Source organism: Elgaria multicarinata, chromosome 2 (assembly GCF_023053635.1).
Source record: "Elgaria multicarinata webbii isolate HBS135686 ecotype San Diego chromosome 2, rElgMul1.1.pri, whole genome shotgun sequence".
In the NCBI taxonomy this organism is placed as follows: domain Eukaryota; kingdom Metazoa; phylum Chordata; class Lepidosauria; order Squamata; family Anguidae; genus Elgaria; species Elgaria multicarinata.
The window spans coordinates 124,821,028-124,844,505 of NC_086172.1; the positions used below are offsets into that span (position 1 = coordinate 124,821,028).

Here is a 23,478-nt window from a genome sequence, read left to right on the forward strand (position 1 = left end):
CCGTGTGCTATGCGGAAGCCATACTTGAGTTCTTGTGCAATAGCAGCAATCTGTTCAACACGGTCCTGGTGAGCAGCAAGATCACTTTCAAATGCCTCATGTTTCTTTAACAGGGCCTTGATCTCCGAGAGGGTGGCGGTTTCATAATCCTTCTGCTGCAACATTGCTTCTTTGCCTACAGGGGGGGCCAAAATACAGGCAAATGTGCAAAGGGCCAAAAGCGATTAGCCTGGATAGACTTTCATTCCCCCAACAGAAGTTTCTATAGAGCAGCCTGTGTTATTCTTAACAAGAAGGTTTTGTGATATGAAATGCAGACTTGAAATCTACATTTTTGTTATGTTGCTAAGTGGCTGATCCACTTTAGCTTAAATAAGCTTGCTGTGTTGGTACTGTATGGAAGATACAGGGTCCTTGACACATATGATCAGGAGCTGCCCCATAATAACCCCATTTTGGTTAGATATCTGCATCCAACTCAGTCTAGTCACAGGAACATTGCTATTGCACTTCCATACTATTGAGCTATATCTGCTGCTTGGGGCCAATCAGACAAACATTGAGCCTGGCTCCAACAAGCTCTTAAGGTGACTCATGGTGCAATGCTATGTGCATAGACAGCAGCCTCCAAACTCATAGGCTGACAAGTATCCAATGCAGGGCAGGAAGACAGCAGATGTGATCTTCGCCTCCATGCTCCAGCTGCCCTGCATTTCTGCTAGATGGGCAATTTTGCCTGTCTAGCATCAATGTCTTGGAGTGGGAGGCAGGGAGGCTGGGATGGCCATAGGAAATGGCATACTGTAGCCGCCCCAGACTCCTCCCCGCCCTGCCCCTGGGAACACCCCTTTTCCTTGTCTTTGCACTTCGTTTTCTGAGGGGAAGCACAGCTATGAGGGGGCAGGTAGCACTGTTTCCTGGCTCCGAGGTCAGGGCTCTGTCTCCGACCTCAGAACCAGGAAAACAAACAATCCTATGGCTTCTCAGATGCTGACTAGGGGCTATAGGATCACTCTCCTCGAATGCAATCCTATGCATGTTTAGACAGAAAAATGTCCTGCAACTCTCGGAATTCTGCAGCCAACCATACTGGCTGGGGCATACTGGGAATTATAAGAATCCCCCTCCCCCCCGTTTAAACATGCATAAGATTACAGCTTTAGAGATTTATACAGCAGGGCACTAGAAATACCAATATCTGCCTTCACTTCACCACAGACTGAGCAGGGGGTTTTCTAGGCACTTGAAGGATTTGGAACTTGGGCCCATAGGATACAAATCAGCACAAAGCTAGCATATGTTAAATTATATCTATATATGTAAATGTAGAAATAATTACTAGGACTCATTTAAATTTCACAGGAGGCCAAGCCAGCAATGAATGATGCATTTAAATAATCTCAACTAAAATATTCTTCAATTAATTTGCACCCTACCCCAGATCATCTCAAACCAATAGAAAAAGTTTCTTTCTAAGTTTAATAGCAATGCAGGGGAATATTTTTGGTGGGTGGGTAGGATATAGCATGTGGGGATAGGGCAGTTAACCCTTCCCTCCCCAGCTGCAATTCCATTGAAAATCACCCCCTTCAAGGCAATGAAGATAAGGGGGAGGGAACTCTTCTTATGGCACTTATTAACATTTAGTGCTCTGGGGAATAGATTCAGGCCTCAAGAAATAGATTTTGGGTCAGGGTACCAAGAGCCCAGGTCTAGCAATGACCCTGGGACTGAGTATTTGGATGCTTGACCTATTGTGGATGCATGGTTATCTATCAGAAAATCTGGTCTACCTATACAGACACCTATGATTAAATAGGATAATATGCTGTCAAGTGCCATGCCTTCCATGTATGTGCATCTCAAATTATGAATTTTGTTATTACTACACAACTGAGATTCATTATTCTTTGCCATTAGTACTGCATACCACACACACACACACACACACACACACACACACACACACACACATGTAGATTTTGATCTATCTTCTGCCTCCCCCTACAATAAAAGTATGAAAAATATATTCATTTGCTAATATATATGAGTCATAGAATTCTGCTCTTGTTCCCATAGAATTTGGGATATCCTGACATAGATTTTCTGTTTTAAATGCTTTCGCCCAGCATACCCAAAGCCCCGCCAATGGGACACACTACAGATCTGCATTACCATCCGTCCAGGATTCATGAATGGACGCTTTTTGCCGGAACTTCTCAGCCAGGTGATCCAGCCGCTCTAATCTCCGGATCTCATTCAAAAGCCACTCCTCGAAGCCCTTCTCCGCCTGTTCTAGGCCACCCCATGCATTATTGATATCCTGTAATGATTACAGCAGAAGCACAACGCCATCAAGAAAGCATGGACAAGTTCGAAAGAAGCAAAACGTTATGAAGCACTGTCTCTTCTGTAGTTTCCCCAGCAAGCTTGTGATCGGCACGTACTAATGAAAGGTGGCATCACCTCACACAGAGCTGTGAAAAGTAGTGTGCAAATAATCAGACAGATGGTACGATTAAACTAAAGGACAATGGCAAATCAACTGAAACAGCAGGCAAGCCATTGAACTATGCACAAGCAATTTAAGAAACAAACTCCTGGGTCCAAAGGAGGGCACTATTTATCTCCGTGTCCAAAGTCCACAGAGGAGTCACTAATCCAGTGGTGAGGGTTAAAGCTGTGAAGAGCCTGCACAGTCCCGACTACAGACAGGTTGCAGAAGGCTGGTAGGCAGGCAATAGTGACAATCCAACACCAGGGACAGTGCACTGTGGGAACTAGAGGCAAGATTAAGGATAGCCAGCAAGGTCCAGGCCGGACAACAGATAACCTGGACAGTTGCACTGATCTGAAGCCTACTGAGAGCTGGAATGCTCCTGCACAGAGGTGCATTTTCTGGTCCCTGCTTCCTTGGAGATCAGTTCCCACTTAAGGATCCAGTGCTTTGCCTCTGAGGCATATGCTCTGGCAAGGTCCACTTGTCTCCTGCTGCACCTGGGACCAGTGGTGGTGGTGAAGGAATGGAGTTGAAGGTGTTTTGCTATTTGAGAAGTTTGACAAGGAGACAGTCTCAGGAGCTGGAGATAGCAGCAACGCTATCCTGGGGGACTGTCTTCCTCTTTACCTAAGCAAGCATATGCAAGGAGCGGCCACTACTGATGATGATCCAAGGAGAGGGTCTTTCCCATGAGCAGGGTCCTTGATGTCCCAGACTTTTATTCTGATGCAGGAGTGACTGGGTCCTGGGCAAGGACAACCTGTCACATGGCACACCCATAATAGAAGCCCTTTCACATCATTGTTTGGTAGTTGCCGGGTGACTAGAAGGGACATACAGCCAACCTGCAAGAGCCATATCATTTACAGACACGTTTTAATAGAGGGTTGTGACCTGTGAGGACCACAAATTGCAGTGTGGAAGGCCCCTGGAACCAAGGTACTCGACATGACACTAGGAAGTTGAAACATGATTGTCTCTTGAAATGGAGCATATGCCTAGAAAACACCTACTTTGCCAAGTAATTATGCTCGAAATGCACCAGCTTAACGTACTCACCGAGACCATTTTCCCTTCGGAAGGCATGAAGGCCGGCCGATTGCTAAGTCGCAGTTTGGTCTGCAATGTGTTGAAGTTGATTTCTAGCTGGCACTTCTCTTGGACCTTAGGAGGCTTGTGGAGGCGGCGGTAATCTCGGAAGTCCTCCAGTTTCTGCTGCATGGCTTGCATGGTGTTCTCTGGTGCCCGATCCTCCAGCCAGGGTATGGTGCGGCGGATCCACTCCAGCAGCTGGAAATAACGAGCGCGGGGTGGGGGGGGGGGAGAAGCAAGATAGCTGTAAGTTAAATAACATTCCTGGTGTTTAATATGACCAAAGCTTAGATTTTTGTTAGGCCAATTTGTGCATCTTTGCCTGTTCATGGCTGAAATAGTTTCCCCCAGCTTTTGGGTTTGCAATAGGACATGTATGTGTGTGTATGACGAGGCTCGCCTGGCGCCAACGCTGCTATCTTTCCGGCGCCAGGTTAAGACTTTCCTCTTCGCCCAGGCATATGGCAGCACATCTTAATCACCCACATGTTTATTTTAATGGTTTTTAATGCTTCATGTACGTATGTTCTGTGTTTTAGAATTTTAAATTTTGTATACTTGTTTCTACCTCATTTTAGAATTTCTGTAAACCGCCCAGAGAGCTCTTGCTATGGGGGAGGTATATACATGTAATAAATAAATAAATAAATAGTTTGCATATCTACATATTACACAAACAAGCATATATAATGAACTGGAGCCTCAAGTAAGATAAACATGGAATTCAGCTTTTGATTTTCAATAGAGTTGAACGATGGGCAGCATCCAGTGTGACAATTCCACAAATGAAAATTAATTGCACTAGCAGGCTTCCCTGGAAAAACTGTCACACCGGCAAGCTTTGTTGGTGTTGCAGTAGCAGTTGTTTACACTAGCGTAACATCCTTTCTAATGTCATTGGATATTGCTCAGTATTTTAAATCATGCTTTGAATTCATGTATTCCCCCAGTCTATAGTGCCAGGCTGGCTCTAAGGACTGCCTTCCGTATAACTTTCTAGGCCTTGTGGCTTTCAGGTTAGGTTCTTTTTGTGAAAGCAAACCCCACCGCAATGTTTTTTTTAGGGACTATAGACTTCCTCTGCAGTAGCATTGCAATTAGTTTTAAATGTTTGTTTTGCCCACTGATGATTCCAACTATTTGATGACACCTTCCTGCTCAAATGCCACAAGCCATTTTAACCATTGGTTGATGCTTTCTTCCTATAGTCTAGGAGGCAAATATATTTGTGTTTGTTTCCTTAGCCTCAGTGTTGTTCTTGTTGATTACATAAACAAATTACTAGAGGACTTGGAAGGAGCTTTACTTACATTACCTGCCCGAATGAATGAAGGAAACATTACAGACTCTCTCAATTTTAAAAAGAGATAGTACTGCACACTTCAAAACACCTGTGGCTTTGCCCTGCTAGGATAAAACACTGAGAAATAGGTCCATTCTATGGAATGGATCGCTTTGCATTTCCACATAACCCTCTGAAGAAGTCAAAAGCAGGAATACCTACATCACTGGCCAACTTCTCATAGTCTTCCATTAGCTGCTCATTCTCTTGATTAACTGCCAGCACCTTGCAGATACGATTGGCTGCTGTTTCCGCCTGTCAGAAAACAAAAAGAAATATCTATCATTAGTGACGATGATATAGTATTTAGTTTCCTTCTACTTGCCAACTGGAAAAGATAAGGAGTCCATTGTGTCACCTCAGATAACCTTACTGGTCAACATTTATCTCCATATTACAAAGCTTTAGAGGTGTCTCACTATCACCACCACAACTTGCTTCTCAGGAAACTTTCTGAAAGTTTCAATTTGAATGTGTACTTGCCCTACTTAAGGTGTTTTTCACTCTAACTCGGGGATGGAAAACCTGGTGTCTTCCAGATGGTTTTATGACTCCAACTCCCATCAGCCCCAGGCAGCATGGCTTATGACTAGGGATGGTGGGAGTTGGAGTCCAACAACATCTAAAGGGCCACAGATTCCTCGACTCTGTTCTAGCATGCATTTACATGTATATCCATATGTGTCAATATTTATTGCCAGGTGCTGATAACACATGGAAACAGCTTCATCTCAGCATATTAATGCATGACATGAGCTAGAATGTGTGTGTGTAGGGTTCTTTGAAGTAGTAAGTGGGCATCCATTTCTGCTCTGAGGCCAGCTTATATAACCTAACTGCTGTAAAAACTGACCCCATTTGCCTCAAACGGTTGATATCACTCATTTTGCTTGAAGTTATTTTGCCATCTCAGTTTTTGGGTGCTGCAAATAATCACTCCGCACCAAAAGTATCCTATCCCTGAAGAAAGCATGGAGCCACTGGTATGCTGTTGAAAGCTATTCCATACAGGCAATAGTTCTCATTATTACATAGAGTGGATTTAAAACAAAAAACCAGAAGGTTCTTCCAGATGTGTTAGACTACAACTCCAAACACTCCCCACCAACTGGCTGGGGATGCTGGGAGTTGTAGTTCAACACATCTACAGGGCACCAGGCTGAGGAAGGATGGCATAAATTCATCAGTTTAGGAATAAGCACACAAAGCAGTCCTGTATTGGATTAGATCCACAAACTGCCCCAAATGTGCAAATTTGGCCTCCAAAGCCATTTGAGCAAAGAGGGTCTAAAGTGAAGTAGTTGGCTGGAAGCAGCAGAAATTGCAACAATCTCCAATTTCAAAAATGAAGTGCAATTCAGAATCCAGAGGGAACCAGTACTGTCCATCAGTACTAAAGAGGCTGTAAAACTATCCCTTGGCAGTCATGTACCTTTTACTTGAACTGGGACCTTCTATGGAGCAAATCAACTGAATGATTTTGGTGATCTTCAGAGGAAAGTTATTTCATTTTTTAAAATACCAACATGAGCCTTTGGTTGTTTTCAATATATAACCCTCCTCCGACTTTCGTCTTGGGTTTTGCTGATACTAGTAAACCAACCATGTCAGATCTCTAGGTTGACAGAACTGGGAGGCTGCTTCTTCCTCCATGTCCCATTCACAATCCCCAGGATGGATGGAACCATCTACTTGCCAATCCAGGGCACCTAGGGGATGCAGACACTTTTTTCCCCCAGCAGCTGTCTTGCAACTTTTCAACACACTCTCCTTGGAGTCCAAGTCCAAGCTTCTTTCCAAAGCGTTCTAAGACTTCTTTAAATTCTTTTACTTTGGCTGCTTTTAGCAGAGACTTGAGCTTTATCAGCATCTGATGTGTCTGCCTTAAGACACTTTTAGTGGAGATGTGGGAGAAATACATAATGGTTAGACCACCTCATTTAAATATGGGGAGTAGCCATATCAAAACTTGCATGGAGCACAGATGGTGGGAGCAGAAGGGGGAAATGAAGCCCCATCCTCTCCTCCAGCTTGCCAGGCTTCTCTGCCAGCAGAGCACTGGATATGTTGGGGGCTCCAATGTTGGAACTCTCCAGAAAGGCTAGCAGCTTTGCCCTATTAGCCACTTCAAGTAGGCAGGTACATAGAGCACAAGCAATAAACCAGTTTCTTTTGGTGCTGTGATTCTATGAAAGGAGATTCCTGACAGCCACCTGTCAGGGATGCTTTAAAGTGGGTTGCTGCATTGAGCAGGGGGTTGGACTCGATGGCCTCATAGGCCCCTTCCAATTCTACTGTTCTATGATTCTATGAGATCCTAGCCATGAGAGTAGCCCGACATTACCTGCTGGTGAAATGTATTGTATTATATGTGTGTAGTGCAGAGCGGAAAGCTCTATCATTTGGCCACTATCTAACATAACCAAGGGAAAGTGAACTGATTAATAAGTTTACTCATCAAGGATCTTTTGTTATAACTGTGTTTTTAGCTTTTAATTGTTTTTATTGTTTTAGAAATGTTTTGCTTATTTCTGAGCCACCCAGAGAATGTCTGTTACAGGGCAGCTATAGAAATGCAGTAAGGGAAAAAACAAATCAACCGACTTTTCTGCTCTCCTCTTAAAAACTTCACAACTTCTCTGGCTAACCTGTTCTACTGTCCAATAGCAAAGGAGTTATAGCTTTAATTAATGGGTTATAGCTTGGACAAAGGCATGCCCACAAGATTTTCCAGAAAGTTACTTGACTGACAACACCGGAAACATTTCACAAATAGGTAAATCTAGAGTCTGCGGATTGTGACACTATTGCTTCATCTCTTTGTCACAATACTTAATTAAGAAAGTTCAGCATAGGTATGCCTATCTATCTCCTTTCGCTTCTACCTTTAAAATGAGTGAGCAAAAACGGTCATCGGTCTTTCTGTCTTTTCACCAGCACAGATTAACAATCAGGTCCTGAAATGCTAGCCACACCAAACTAAAGCTTAATCAAAAGGCTAGCTAGAAATTATTTTGAGAAATCCATTTCCACAATGTATTAAAACATATTATTAAACCCATGTAGTAATCAATAAAAAAAAACATTCATGCAGTTTAGTGTTATGAAAGTTAGAAGCAGTTAGGAGGGGAAAAAGCAAACTGACCAAAGCAAGTATATGTGAAGAAATACACAGACGCACACACACACAGAGAGGCAAATAATATGGAGGAAAAGCAACCAGTCACATACATGTCATGGCAAGCTGGGGCCCCTGTACCTTTAAAGACTCAGTATAAGAATGAAAGAAGCAGAAAGTTGATCATGTGACCTCCCCTTCAGGGCTGGTAGCAGTAATGAGAAATCTGAATGAGAAATGGAGCGACATCACAGTAAGTCACCTTGTCAAGGAAGAGGACAGAGTTTGAAAAGATGCTCTGTGCTCGTGGGCCTAGGTTGAAATACACACTTACTAATCACTCTGCATTAGCCCCAGATTTGGGGCCTGTCTCTCTCAACAACCGCCTGTTAAAAGACTGGCATTGGAAGAGCTTCAAAGGGGAAAGGAACAGGACCCTCTCCTCTAAGCGAGGAACAACTAAATAGCTAGACTGACTGGCCAGATGACAATGCAATCAACTTGGGTTTTTTTTTAATGTCCTTTAACATCAGCATGGGTTTGGTGCCTTAATATCTAACTCTGAATTCTTACTCCAGTGGCTTGGCTCAGTGGCAAATATTTTATAGCTTAACAACGTTTGTAACATCTTGGATACTAGTACTACTTGCTGGCTAAACACAGGCTCCAACATTTTCTGGATGGAATTGGCCATTTTGACAATCAACTTCAGATAATCATTCAATAGAATGAATCTGAATTATTACTTTTGAAGTACAAAGTTAAATAATTGATTTCTATTCGTTTGTTCGCTGGGTTGTGCTTGGCATGGGTTCCTGGTCACAAATTTAAACTTGCGGAGACCTCCCTGCTGAAAAATTACCTTGACTATCTACTTGCAAAGAAGTGAAATAATTAAATTCACAAACAGAATTCTCAGTCATTAATGTGATGAATTGAGAATTGGCTTTGTACGTGAACTTCAGCTTTATCAGAAAGTTGGTATGTGCTCTGAAAAATTAACACTAAATATTGAGGGCTCGGCATTCTGCTTAACTTCAGATAATTTACTGAAGAGGATCTTCTACCAACCTCATTCATGTCAAGAGTAAATATTTACAGCCACACTGTCCCGAACTGATGCTCTTATTTACATCTCAGTAGTAGTTTCAAGGCATCAACTACTTTTTATACGGCAATAGGCCCCAATCTGAACTGAACAAAGCTGCTGTGTCCTATTCTAGAACATGGCATGTTCAGATCCCTAGTCTATGTTGTTCCACTAAACAAGATATTGCCTATTGCCAGACCAGTTTTACAAAAATTCAGGGTAAGGCTTTTAGCAGACTGGTAACATGGTTTCTGAACAAAATTTGAATGCAGTAGTGTCCCAGACCTTCTCAAATTAAGGGCACAATCCTACGCATGTTTCGACAGGAAAAAGTCCGACAACTCCCAGCATTCTCTAGCCAGTTATCCTACGTATTCACCAGCAAACTATACTAGCTGGGGAACGCTGGGAGTTGTAGTACTTTTTCTGTCCAAATATGCACAGGATTGTACCCTAAAACACGTTCTCATACTTGTAGACCAATCTTACACATGTCTACTCAGAAGTAAGACCTGTTGAGTTCAATGGGCTTATTCCCAGGTAAGTGAGTTACTCCTAAAAGGAGTCCAATGTGTTCTACAGAAAAGATGCAGTTAGAATTTCTGCTGTCCCTCCAGTATTTTAACAGAAGGTGCTTTTTAAAACATAATATGGAGAATGAGGTCCAATTCATACGCTTCCAAGGCGACATGGGAGCAGTCCATGGGAAAGGGAGTTTTTTCAGCATGTAACATGGCATGTCGGTAACCCATAAACTGAGTTTGGTGCATGCTCATTTGTATTATGATGTGACTGCATAATGTGAAGATAGGGTGAAGGTTATCTTCTAAGGAAGTGGTCTTCATATGGTGGCCTGGTGTAGTGAGGAAGAGGTTCTGAATTAGCTACACATCAGCTTTTCTTTATTAGAGCTGAATTGTCCAACCTGAGACCAGACGAGCTTGGCATAAGGGCTGCTTTCCTCCTTGATATGCTACACTCAGGTATGGATAAAAGCAGCTAGTGCCAGTTCTGAATGACACACAAGTGGAAATTATTGCTTTCCCACAAAATACATTGGAGAATTAATAATGGCAAATGTATTTTGTGCCTGAGTACAAAATGTCAAGGGAGGGCCAGCTCAAAGACTTGGAGAAATCAGCTGAGAGATGACTACATAGACTAAAAAGAAAAACAGCTGTAAAGATAAAGAAACACCACAAATGGTATGAGGAAGGAAAGCACTCAAATTACCAGTGGAGGCAGAACACAAATGGGTGGGAGCAAGGAGAAGCAACATGGGGGCAGAAAAGGAGGCGTTAAGAGCAGTATGCAGAGACTATTGTAACTGAATCCGGCATCAGGGCTGGATGTTGTAGACAGCCTTCCCCAATACAGCCTTCCCTAACCTGGTGCCCTCCAGACAAGTGGGACTACAACCCCCATCATCCCCAGCCAGCTGATAAGAGTTGGGGTCCAACACTTCTGCAGAGTACCAGATTAGGGAAGACTGGATCGGACAGCCATCTCAACTTGCATAAATCACTAGAGTTTGGCCTTGAACTAGGGTGAAACTATGGACTACGCCCTCACTGCTTGGAACCCCCTGAACATAGAGGCTTCTGAGATTCCTATACCCCACTGGGCTGAAGCTGGCAGGGTGGGAGAAGCAGCGGAGATGATCTTTGCCTTCTCTCCATCTGATCTTTGAATTTTTGCTAGACGGGTTTTTCAGCTAGATGGGCTTTCCAGCCCATTTAGAAAGGGTGCTTTGGAGGGAGTGGGAAGGAGGCTGGAAGAGGCTCAGGATAAATCTATCCTGGGCTCTCTGGTCTCCTCCCCATCCCTGTCCATTGGAATGTCCCCTTTTCCTTCTTTCCAAGGTTGATTTTCGGACCTTAGGGAGGCAGCTTGCATGGTTCTCTCTGTGCCAGCTGTAAGGGGTCAGGGTTGGGGGCCAAATCTCTGATGCCCTCTTCCAATATTGGAGAGCTGTCTCTGATTTTGGAAGGGGTTTTCTGAACTATCCTATGGTCCCTAGGTCACTCAGCCAGGGACCACATGATTTCTCTCTTCATCTCTTAACACAGCAGGTACTTGACGTGGAGGAAAGCATGACATTTCCAGAATGAGACCTATTGGAGGGGCCGTTTTTTTAAAAATAGAGCCCAATAGGCCCAAGCAGATTTCATTGATGCTAAAGTAGCAGCACTGAAGGGGGTTGTATTCTTTATGGATATGTACACACTAACTAGCAATTTTCTGCCTCCACTTAGAAAAGTAGCTGCTCAGAAATTAATAACACTATTGGTACACTGCCAATGCCAGCTAAGTCCTTTTACGTAAACAAGATAACCCTTTGAAGAATTGGTTTTAGGACCGAACTACACACGATGCTCAGGAAAATCTGCAGAAACTACAACCTGGAGCAAAAGATCAGCATGGAGGGTCCACTTAACCCTTGCCCCTCTCACAGCTTTCCTTCTAAACATTGCCCCCTAGCTCAGCCTGGGGGATTATGGGAGTTGTGGTTCAACACATCTGAAGGGCTGGCTGGTTTTCCATCTAGAGGGGGAAAAATGCTATTGGGACCTCTATCCATGGCAGCTATCCTGGACTAAGTGCCCTCCAGAAGTTTTGGACTTTAAATCCCATGATCCCTCACCATTGGCTATGTTAGCTGGGGCTGATGAGAATTGTCATTCAAAAGGAGACACAAGGTTAAGGAAAGCTGATCTATGGGATACTTCTCTATATTCCCCCATGAGGTAGGGGAAGAAGCTTAGGAAGGAATGCCAGAGGTGGAAGGGTAAAAAAAGTAACTCCCCCTCTCCCCCGCAGAAGCCGGGGTTTTCACTCCAGTCTTGCAGTCCTCATGGCTGCATTTGGAAAACATCAGAGAAGAACTACTATAAGCATCACTAAGTCACCTAGTACTACAGTAATTATTGCCACTGCTAAAAAGAGCTATAAAGCTGGGCCTTTTTAACACCTGCAATAGATTTCACGCTGTCAGTGGTGGACTAGAGTTGTATCAGCCATCAAAAATAATTTGGCATAGAGAGCTCTTAAAGGACTCAGCACTGAGCTGGGAGCACTTCCCAACAGACAGGCATCACACCCATCAATTTTGAATATATTGACTCTATGCTCTGATCTTAATTTGGACTGGTGTGGTTACAGCCTAGCAGCTCAAGGGAGAAAACCTTGAGAGAAGCCAGAGACCTGATATGATGAAAGAAATCCAGACAGTCCTCAGCAAAGCTTTTTATCCCCAAGAAGCTGCGGTAACGTTTCATAGCTCAATGTGAAAGCCAGCTGGGATTCCATACCTCTAATGGTTTAGGATAACTTCCTCTAAGTTTGATGGGCAGGAAACAGAAGGAGGAGGAGAGGGCTTGTTAGGAGTAAAGTCTCACCTTCTGCGCACCTGAGAAGGCGTGGTAGTAACATGAAACATAGGTCATAATGGCCTTCTCATCCGGCCTTAGCGTGCCTATAATATCTGTGCAAAGAAGGAGAAGAGGTTGAAAGGATAAAGTAAGAAGCAGCACACAGAATAAAATAAAACAGTCATGGGTGGTAAGAGAGGGGGGAAACTTCCCATCATGCATTGTAGGACAGGCCAAAGAGATTTCCATGCGGAGAGCTGGGAACTGAGATCAGAACATGACTGGCAGGGTTGGCTTTGTGGACTCCAGTGACACCTGCTGCCACCACCTATTTTGAGCCCTAGTATACATTATTATTATTATTATTATTATTATTGATACAACTCCACAGTCAGTAGGTTCAACCCACTTGAAAATTAGAGAAAGAGCAACTCTTTCTGGAGAGTGAATAGCTAATTCCGTGTGCCTATCTTACACTAAGGAGTAAAGTAGATAGGTTTGATAAAGACCCTATAGGAAAAGTCAAAGGCAGGGCAAAATGGAGCAACTTTACATCTGTCCTGAGTTAGCCGCTTGATCACTCACTGTACTTAGAAGAACATTTCCATATTAGGCTTATTCTAACTTTTGTACCCACAGAAAACCTTAATAGCATTATACTCCACCTCTGAGCTATTTCTCTTTGGCAAATTAGAGCCAAGCTTCATATTCAGGAGAATCACATACAATCCCTCTTGGGACAAGGATAGCTCAAAATACACATGAAGGACTTGCATGATTGAGCATTCCTCAACAGCAAAAAATATCTGATAATTGAAAAAGAGTTCTAGACTAGTATTTTCTCTGTCATGCTAGCTGTCCACAAACAAGGAGTTGTTACCACAAGGAAATAATTCACTCGCGCAGATATCTAATAGGCACTTTGAAGCACTCACAGTCCCAGGAAAGCTGTCCTATGTGTTTCTTCTGAACACATAGATTAGCTGATAAGGCAGGGGCATCTAAAAGGTTCAGTCACCAGAAATTCCAAATTGCTGAATGCTTGTTACTTCAGTCAGGTGCAGTAGAAAATGCAGTACCCCTGCCTGGCACAGCAGATGTTAAGGTGCCATACAATTGCAATAAATGACAGAATACATACAATTGCACGGCCAGGGAAATTCTGGAAAAGTAGTTCACATTGCAAGTATGGCAGGTTTGAAACACAAGAACAAATGTCTCGGTATTGCTCTCCATTTCATTTTAGGAGACAGAGACAGGGACATCTTTCTCTGAAGGCAAGGTTGGGCACATTGCAGGCTTAAATAGTCCATTTTAATTAAAATCCCTGAGCCCCACTGATGTGTTTTTTAATGTATAAAGCAAGAGTGTGTACTGAAAATCTCTTAAGAGTAAGGCATAACTAACTAATCTATTACGTGATCCTGATTATACATGTTTGTTTAAAAACATGTGCCCAGCTAAATCAGACCAAAGTCCATTTATTCCAGTAGTGTACCTTCTATTCATCACTATCTTAAGCTACATCTAAATGTGATCTACTTTTGAGAAAAGTGCCATGACTTTTTTATCTACTTTCAAGCTTGGAACTGCTTAATTAACTTTCTAATGTTACATTTCCATATACCTGTTATTCTAAAAGAAAGATGGGAAGCCTCTCCCGAAACTAACACCTATTACTAGATAATCCCAGCAACTGTACTGCACTTAGCTACAATCCACTCCACACTTACTTGGAGGGTAGGTCCTGTTGCACTTAGTGGGATTTACTTCTGCCTAAACATGCATAGACTTGTACTGCAAAGCCCACTTGATCCATGCTGAGTTCTTAAATACCAGTTGATTCATCAAGCTACAATGCTCAGTGGCAACTTCTTATTTGGAACATTTCTTTCAGTAATATTTTCAGAGTCAGAAAACAGAACGTGCATTTACTGCACCCAGGTCTTATTTCTGAAGATGATGCACTTTTGCAAAGTAAGGAAAGCTGTCTACACCAAAGATTTCAAAAACAGCCCAAATGCCACGAGAAATCAGGAAAGCAATTCAGGGTGGATTGACACAAAGAATGTTGTGTTGCTGGGTCACAACGCATGGCAAATAACTATGCAGAAGGTAGTTGGGTTTTTTCCTGGTTAAAGTTGGCCTTCTGGAGGCTCACCTCTAAACAGATCCTGGCAGAACACCCACTGCCATTGAAGTGACCCACAGCTTTGCATACAAGAATGGATTTGCATTACACCACTGACTGTGGGACTGTGTTTGATCAATTTGCATTCCCCAAATGCTCTATCTCTGGGGTGCCACCTCGAGCCAACAAGCCAACATTGCCAAAAATAATAATAAAGATGCCTGTAGCTAGAAAGGAGAGAGAGAAAGAAAAAAGGTTTGGACATTAGCAAGAGGACCAGCAGCGCTGTGTGGAGGGAGCTTGGAATCCTGCGATACCTTCTGGGCTCCTGAGAAGGCGTGGTAGAAGCTAGAAACATAGGTCATGATGGCCTTCTCGTCAGGACGGGCTGTTCCAACAATGTCTGTCAAAGAAAACCTGAAGTTAAAGAGCATATCAACTGATGGGGAATGAACAAAGTGAGGTACTGGGGACACCAAGTGAGGGATAGGTGTGAAGGTTAGCACCTGGACATTCTCCATCCAGGTCTCTGCAGATGTTTTCACCAGAAGATTTCTGCCCTACATTTAGGATAATTGTCCTGTCACATGAAATATTATTCTCGGGGAAATATGCCAAATGACACTTCCAAAGGAGAAGGATGTCGATTAGATAAGCAAAAAGATGGGAGGTGGCACCAAACCGCTGCTCTGCAGCACGCAAGCCAGTGCTTCCCTCTTCCCACCTTGCTGTGCATCACTCTCAGTAAGCTGTTGCTGGTCTGAATTTTCCAGGCATCTATTATTTTAGCAAGAGAAGCAGGTGCTCGTTGCCTCTCAAGCTCAGGCCATGCAATGTTTTTCAGAGCATTTCCTTGCGGCTATGAGCAGGATGCTGATGAGTAAGAATGATAGCTGCTAAGGCACAAATGAAAAAATATATTGCCATGCACCTAACCATTTCAATACTTTGGGGTAGCCAAGTGGGTAAGAAATGCTCTTGATAAAATTCAGAGCCAGCAACTTGGGGACTCCAACCTAAGGCTACTTGTTGAAGCTACTAACTGCATCTAAAATAATTGTTTAAACATGATTTTAAAATAATTAAACAGTGGATGGGCTGGCAGTCAGATGTAGCAGAGTGCGTCCTCAACTTTTGCTCATGTTCAACATTTCTCAAAAAAGGTCCCAGGCTGCTTCCAGATGGAGAGCTGCTAGCTCTACCAGTCAAAAGACATTGTGTAGCTATTCCATCGTTTCTTCCATAACAGATTTTTTTGTGGAAAGAAAGAAAAGACAGAAGACGTAATGGGAAAACATGGGAAGGTGGACAGATTGACGTTGTTGTCATCTGTAACCACCCAACACTCCCAGCCGTAAAATTCCTATGAATGAAACAGATGACTGCATGAAGCAAACACAGAATATATGACCTGGAAAGAGGTAAACAGGACTGGACAGAACTCAGTCACCAACAAAATATTTCTCCAAAGTTTAATGAGGAAAGAGAGCATCAGCTATTGGGCGGTATAAAAATGTAATTAATTAATTAATAAGAAAAGAAATGGTCATGAAAGGGAACTAAAGAACAAAGGCAGCTAGAAACCTATAGATTTCAGTGCCAGTGTAGGTTTTCAAAATGCAAAGCTGACAACTTGGCAAAAAGGGATATTCAAACTCTGTATCCAGGAATCTAAAGTACTGAAGGTTATATAATGGTTCAGGAAATGAAATGCCCAGAGAAACGTAACCAATATGTGGGAGACAATGGAGGATGATTGCCCTTTGTTTTTCCCTCTCCTTATGTATTGCAGAGTTACCGTGCCATTTGCTCTTTCATGAGAATCTAATTTGTTTGTTCAAGGTGGAGCACCGACCCAGTCATAGACAGGTGTCCAGCTACTACTGAATTTATTCCTGCCTTATAAATAAGCCTCACAATAGCAAGCTACAGAGCAGCTTTGAGAAATTTAGCACTCACTCGGGGCAAATGGACGAAAGCAAATATACAACCCTGCCATTATCCATCTTGGGTATGATTCATACATTTTTGGTGATGCGTGGAGCCAAATTCACAATTCATGCCAACCTAGTAACTTTTGAACAGAATCATGTGGGACTGACAGACCAAGTGAGAAGGTTCCAAATCTATGCTGCTGCTCCTCACTGGGGGCACCGACATATAAATGTACATTATCTATACATCCCATGTTATTCCATTATTCATATATTATTATTTAACTTTCAAATGTTTTTAGGATTCTGTAGGACCCAGCACCTAGAAAGCACCTTCAAGGCTGCAGTAGTAATATATGTATCAGGACTTACTCTAGACTAAATATGTGATACAGAGGAGAAATATTTGAAAGATCTAATAAGTATATAAAGAAAGTCTGAGGAACCTCTTTGGGGTGGAGGGAAGAAAGAAATCAATCAAAACTGGTTTCTACTTTACCTTCTGCATCCAACATCTTGGGGATATCTAGGTACCTTTCAGCCACATCAAAAGCTGTGTTCAGGTTAGTGAGAGGATCATCCTAGGAAAGAAATGGTCTTATGTTAGCAATAAGTACACAACAGAAGAAACCATTTTGAATAGGATTGATATGCAACATTGGGCTATTGATAGGCCAAAGATTGTTTTAACTAAGCTTATTTTAATCTTGGTTTTCTTACTGTTAGCACCATTTTTGGGGGGGTGAAAAGGTGGGGCATAAATGAAATAAAGAGGCAAGTTCAATGGAGTCATCATACAGGCTGATAACTACAGCATTAATATCAGTCACACCCACTCATACACCACATAACGATGCTGTTAATTGGAAAGCCAAGCCAGCCAGATAAAGAAGAAATGATGAAATTACACTAAAGAACAAGCACACTAGAAAGTTAAGTGTAACGCTAATGGCTTCACTTTCCCTGCACAACAGGTGACATAGTACCACAACTGTGTACTTGCTACAACCTGGATTCTCAAAGTGGGAGGCAGACATCCTGGAGTCAGTCATTAGGGGATGTGCAAATTTCTCCATGATGCTGCTCAGATTGTTTGTATTGACTGGACCAGGAGGTAGAGGGTGGACATAACCCCATCCCACGCACCCCATTACTGCAGTAAAAGGCAACTATGAGAGCTATGTGCTTTTTCCAAATGGCCTCTCTGGAAATCTTTATGGACTTTGAAAAGACATTGCAGAGCCTGTTAGTTCCCTTCTCTGTTAGTCTGCTTTGCTTCCTGCACCATCAATGAACATAAGAGCTCCCAGCTAAGCCATTGGTCCTTGTTTAGTGTGAGTTAAAATTGGAGGAGACTCAAACGGTTTTATGATAATGTTTGAGAAGGCTTCCCCTATATTAATGGCAAATGGCCAAGCGCATTACACACACACACACTATTCTCTCCTATTTAGTACAACAGGAGTAGGCCAACTGCTAAACCACTTGAAGAGTATAAATGAGAACTATTGGCACAAACTTAGATTTCTTTGGGGTTTTGCTTAAATGGCATTTTGCTCTTGGTAAATGTTAAACAGGAGAGAAACCAGGTGGCCTTGTCTGATCACCCCCACCTCCAACCGTTGTTTTTCCTTTATTTTGTATTTTCTTATGGAAAGGAAGTTCATTAGCTGTGCTAGCTGAAATATCTACCTCTGTTTTGTCTGTGTAACACTTGGGGAAATCAAAACATATTTTTTTATGATCTGTTCCACTGGGTTAAATGGAACCTACTCCTAGGTAAGTGTGCACAGATACTTTGAGCACGTCTGTGCAAGGGTCATTCTCACTGAATTGGTTCCAAACTGCTACATTGACCTGGTTCACTTGTAATGACGATATGTACAAGTGAGAGACAGCAGGCGCCTACAGTGTGCCCACCTTTTCCACTTTTGGCTCCTTCACAGGTTGCTGAGTACGCCATCCAAACCCAAACAACCGCTTTAGGGGCTAAACAACCCAGTGGTTAAACCAACAATAACCACTGAATTAACAACTGAGTTATTACAAAGTTTAAGTAGATATACAAACACAGAATCAGGATGTGTTCAATAGCAGTTATGAAAGAAAAATTGAATCTTACTAGAAGGATCATTACACTTTTAGTAACTAATGCCACTATTCAGATTTTTAAAAAATGTACATTTATGTATTCTGATCCTGATGGCATGAGAAATTAATGCTAGATTTCCTTTACTGCTTCTCCCCTACCCAGCATAAAAAGTTCTAACTCTTCATTTTGTAAGATGTGGCACCAATCATTATTACTGCAATATCAGCAATCATTGGCTTTCTAGCAACAGCAAATCAGGAAAACTGTTGAATCAGGGTAAGAGGAATGTGTAAAAGCTGTTAACCACATCAGTCAGAAACTCACCTAGTAAATGTATGGTTTTAGTTACTGTTGTCTTACTGAATGATATTGTATTGTTAACTGTTTTTTAGCTGTTTAAAAAATTTCTATGTTAAGATTTTATATTTTGTTTTTAGCATGTTGTATTTTAGGGTTTAAATTTTTGTGAACCACCCAGAGAGTTTTGGCTATTAGGCAGCACAGAAATGAAATAAATAAGTTGTTAAAATAATCAAGGTGGGAAGTGTCAGTAACTGTTCTTACTGACCAATATGGCGCATTTACTTCTGAGGTTCTTGGAGGAAAACGTTAAGCGAACAAGAAGATCAGATTTGTGGCCTACCATTAGGATATAGCAAACTTACAGCATGAAGCTGACAGTAGGAAAGAGGATTTGATGCCTCTTTTGGCACAAGCAAATCTGCTTATCAGCAGAATTTACTTTTTTAGCCATCCCTGCCTATCCTGATTAAAGCTAGACAGGGAAAGGAGAGTTTATTCATTTATCTGATTTATATCTCACTCTATCACAGGGACTCAGAGTGGCTTACCACTCTTTTCCTGAATGTTAAAGTCCTGTCCCCACAAGGCTCATAATAATAGCTTAAAGAAGTCTTATGGTCAAACATGCAGGTTTTTTTTTACAACCGGTGAAAGATTCTCCATGCATTCCATGAAAAGCAGCCTTTTACAACATGGCACCTGCCAGATGTTTTGCACTTCAACTCTGATCAGCCCCTGACAGCATGGTCAATTCTCAGGAATCCTAGGAATTGTAGGCCAAAACATCTGGAGAGCACCAGGTTGGGAAAGGCTGCATTAAGGCTTCCAACATTAGGGACTGTAGAACTCACCGGAGGTGGGGCCTCACCCCACGAGTTTGCAGAGCCCTGCTTGGCCAGCCCTGTTCTGGGTAGCCAGGATGGCTGAGCACTTGGTGAAGCGCACTTTCAGGGGCCTCCAGAAAGTGCACAATGCCCCCAACATGCCATTAGCATGGCAAAGCACGCTTTGCCTTCTCGCATCATGTGTCAGTTGCGGCCTTAGAGGCCCTCTTAAAACCTTGCATTAAGGGGACCCTTAAGGGCACTATTGGTGAGTGTGGGGAGGGATGCAAAGTGCGATTTCCGGGGCCTCTGGAAAGTCCGCAATACCTCCGTCCAAGCTAATGGCATGCTGGGGAATTTTGCAATTTCTGGAGGCCCTGGAAAGTGCGCTTTGCCTTCCCCCCTCCTGCACCAATTCAGGGCCTTAAAGGCCCTCTTAATCCAAGGTTTTAAGAGGACCTTTAAGGCCATGATTGGCACAGGGTGGAGGTGGGGGGAAATGCAATTTTCCCAAGATTGGAAATGTTTTCCCTCCACTCTACTGGAGGCTGCTGCTATTAGGGTGGAGGGGGAAAATATGTGATTTCCCAGCCTTGGGGAAATTGCGTTTCTCCCCCTGATGGGGCTTTAAAGGCCGTGTTAATAGGGCCTTTAAGGCCCCCATCAGCATGGGGGTGGGGAGGGAGAAACACGATTTCCCCAAGGCTGGAGAAATTGTGTATTTTCCCCTGCTGTATTAATGGGGGGCCACCATTAACACAGTGGGGGCAAAGGGTGCAGGTCATGCTGGAACTAAGTTCTGCCCGGATCTGCACCCCTTTTTCCTTTCAGTAGCCTTGGGGTGAAAATCCACCAGGCGTGTCTACCGGGGCCCGTGAAGGCTGGACGCAGGCGCATCCGCTGCCCTTGTGGGCCCAGGCAGATTTTGCCTCAAAGGTATCCAACATGGCACTGCTGGGATAGCTAATCCACAGAATGCACCTGCTTTCTGCAAGGATGCCGAGACAACTTTTTACTTGACTGAAAATCTCAGTCAGTCTAAGAAAACATTTCCAAACAGCTTCCAATCTAGCATAACTGAATGTGACAATCCTTATCCAACTGAGCTTGGGAATTACCTAAATCGTTCTTTCTAAGATCAAGGTAATTCCTTACTTGCCTCTGGTCTAAATTTCCATCAGGACGTAATGAGTAGACATCATCCTCCCAGTACATTTGAACTTGGAACATCTCAAAATATAAAAAGGTACCTTTCTTAGTTTTCCATAGTCAATGAGCTCTGGACGATGCCTGTGAATTAAGGCACAGAAACCAAGGCCATCCTTCCAGCTGTGAGAGAGATGGGACATAGTTAATGACATTCATTAAGGAGCCACTGAGAGCTTTGATCAGCAGTACTCCCCATGCAGACCATGGGCTACAAATAGTAAAGTTGGTCTAGACTGCAGTCTTCCCAAACCAGAACCCAAATGGATATTGTTGGACTACAAGTCTCACCATTCCCAACTGTGGATCATGCTAATTGGGGGTGATGGGATTTGTAGTCCAAGAACATCTGGAGTGAGCCGGGTTGGGGAAGGCTGTATCTGGAGAATGATTATATTTGGGGAGCATCTACTTTTTGTTCAGAACCTTGTAAACATCAGAACACAAGCAAGTCTGACCTCTGTTTCACTTTAAGCCGAAGTACACTGAGAACTTAAAATAAAGAACATATATTTTTTCACTGATCCCTGTTGGATGTACCTGGTAAAATAATTTTAATCTGCAGTCTGCTCCCTCTTTTGCTAGAGCTGGACAAGGAATCACACCAGTTTATGTAAAAAACATGAGAGGGAATGTATCAGATTTGCTATCTAACCTAACACAATTTCTCTTTCCCTCAAAATAAGGCAAATATATTTAATTTATCAGAACCTATGTGGGAGAGGAAAGAACAATAACCACAGACACCTCTTTATGAACCTCAAAATGTAACTGCTCTATTTGCTCTTGTCTCTTCTGGATTTTTGTCAGGGTTCTGGTTGATCAGTTGTCCTGCAATTGCTCACAAGGATTGCGAGCGGAAAGCAAGCACAAGTGTGCTATCAGAATAGGATCTTTCAAACTAAACAAGGAACTGTAGGCTTTAAGTTAACCAAGTTCGCTGCGTTGATGAAGAGATGAGGTGAGGAAGGAATGCGTAGTTCTAACTCTCATTTCTGGCTTGCTAAACTATGGTTTAGGAAGCTGGGAAAGTATAGCTGAATTGGCCCTATGTGTGTTTGGACCTACAAACCACACAGCAAAAAATAAAAACAAAAACAGCATGAGTATTTTAATTAATATCAGAAACAGGAATAAAGGCATAATTGTTTGCCAAGAACAGTGCAGGAAGAAACCCAGTCTCAAGTCTTTTAACCCTAAATTGGAAGGGCAGCTTTAAGAGTACAACTACTCCACACGCCACCACCTCTTTAATGGTCTACAGTGCTAAGTCCACTGTTAACTTTGCAGTTACAAACAGGCTAAGCATGAAGCAGCATCCAAATCCCCTAGAAAATGGAAGATTCCTAGTAACAGGCTTTCACCTTTACATTACCTAATATGGAAGTTTTGGATGTTCACATTTTTGTATGGGGCGGTCTTCCTCTGACACCATAACAAAAGCCCTTCTTTAGCAGATGTCTCTAGGGAACAAAAGATACAAGGATTAGCCAACCTCTGTGGGACTTTTCCACTACTTCTAAAAGCTGCCTATTCATTCTGACCTTTAAAACTTCTGAAGCCTTTGAGGAGGACTTGGGCTACTCCTTCCATTTACCCTGAAGCCCAGGCTGTGCAACTCAAAATCTCTATGAGAGCCATTTTTATCTGGGTTACTACTGAACAATTGCTGAACTTCGTTTAAAAAACAAAACACTTTTATTACACAGGCTGCAAATTAAATAACTAAGAAATGTTTTAAATAAATAAATATGTTAGACTTCATTGTTTTAATTGCTATTTTACTGTGTATTTATTGCTTTTAATGTTTTAAACTGTTTTTATGTATTGTTGTAAGCTGCCTTGGGAGGGCTTCTACCCTGAAAGGTGGCCAAGAAGTGTTTTAAATAAATAAATAAAGTGTTGGCACTCTTGTTATAAAAAGGAGTCAAGAATTCGGACACCTCAACTTCCTCCCCCTCCCCCACCCCCATCTTCTCCTACACTAAGAACCTCCCCAGTCACTGGCACCCAAAAGTCAGAAAGATGGGGGCAAATGGGCAGTCACAAACCACTGTGCTATAACAATTGCTGTTCAAATTTAGCCCTAAGCGTGTATTTTCTGAGTAGTTTAGGGAGCAATCCCACGTCTCTTAGGCCTTAGCTAGACCTAAGCTTTATCCTGGGGTCATCCCTGCCTGTTCCCGGGATATCCTGTGTGTCATTTACATGAACAGGGATGTCCCCGGGACGATCCCGGGATAAATCTTAGGTCTAGCTAAGGCCTTAGACAGCATCTGAGGGAAATAGGATATTTCAGCTTTCAGGATCTGAGCTTGGAGCCAGGAAACCATACTCTCCTCTCCCTCCCCTTCACAGCCAGCACAAAGAGAACTACACACAAATTTATGTGAACCGCCCAGAGAGCTTTGGCTATTGGACGGTATAGAAATGTAATAAATAAATAAATAAATAAATAAATAAATAAATAAATAA

The 23,478-nt window shown here is 42.6% G+C and overlaps 1 protein-coding gene across 5 annotated transcripts in view; it reads right to left on the minus strand.

Moving 5' to 3' along the window:
* Window positions 1-23,478, minus strand: part of ACTN1 (actinin alpha 1) — a 110,508-nt gene that overhangs the window by 19,856 nt on the left and 67,174 nt on the right. For 3 of the 5 annotated variants that reach the window (XM_063117580.1, XM_063117579.1, XM_063117582.1), the window contains exons 5-12: window positions 22,379-22,466; window positions 21,048-21,126; window positions 17,078-17,159; window positions 14,962-15,047; window positions 5,097-5,189; window positions 3,560-3,790; window positions 2,176-2,323; window positions 25-175 (exon numbers count right to left, since the gene is read on the minus strand). In XM_063117580.1, coding sequence (XP_062973650.1) covers window positions 25-175; window positions 2,176-2,323; window positions 3,560-3,790; window positions 5,097-5,189; window positions 14,962-15,047; window positions 17,078-17,159; window positions 21,048-21,126; window positions 22,379-22,466 — 958 coding nt within the window. Of the gene's footprint in view, window positions 1-24; window positions 176-2,175; window positions 2,324-3,559; window positions 3,791-5,096; window positions 5,190-12,540; window positions 12,627-14,961; window positions 15,048-17,077; window positions 17,160-21,047; window positions 21,127-22,378; window positions 22,467-23,478 lie in introns of all 5 variants that reach the window. The other 2 variants (XM_063117583.1, XM_063117584.1) reach the window with 1 other exon arrangement.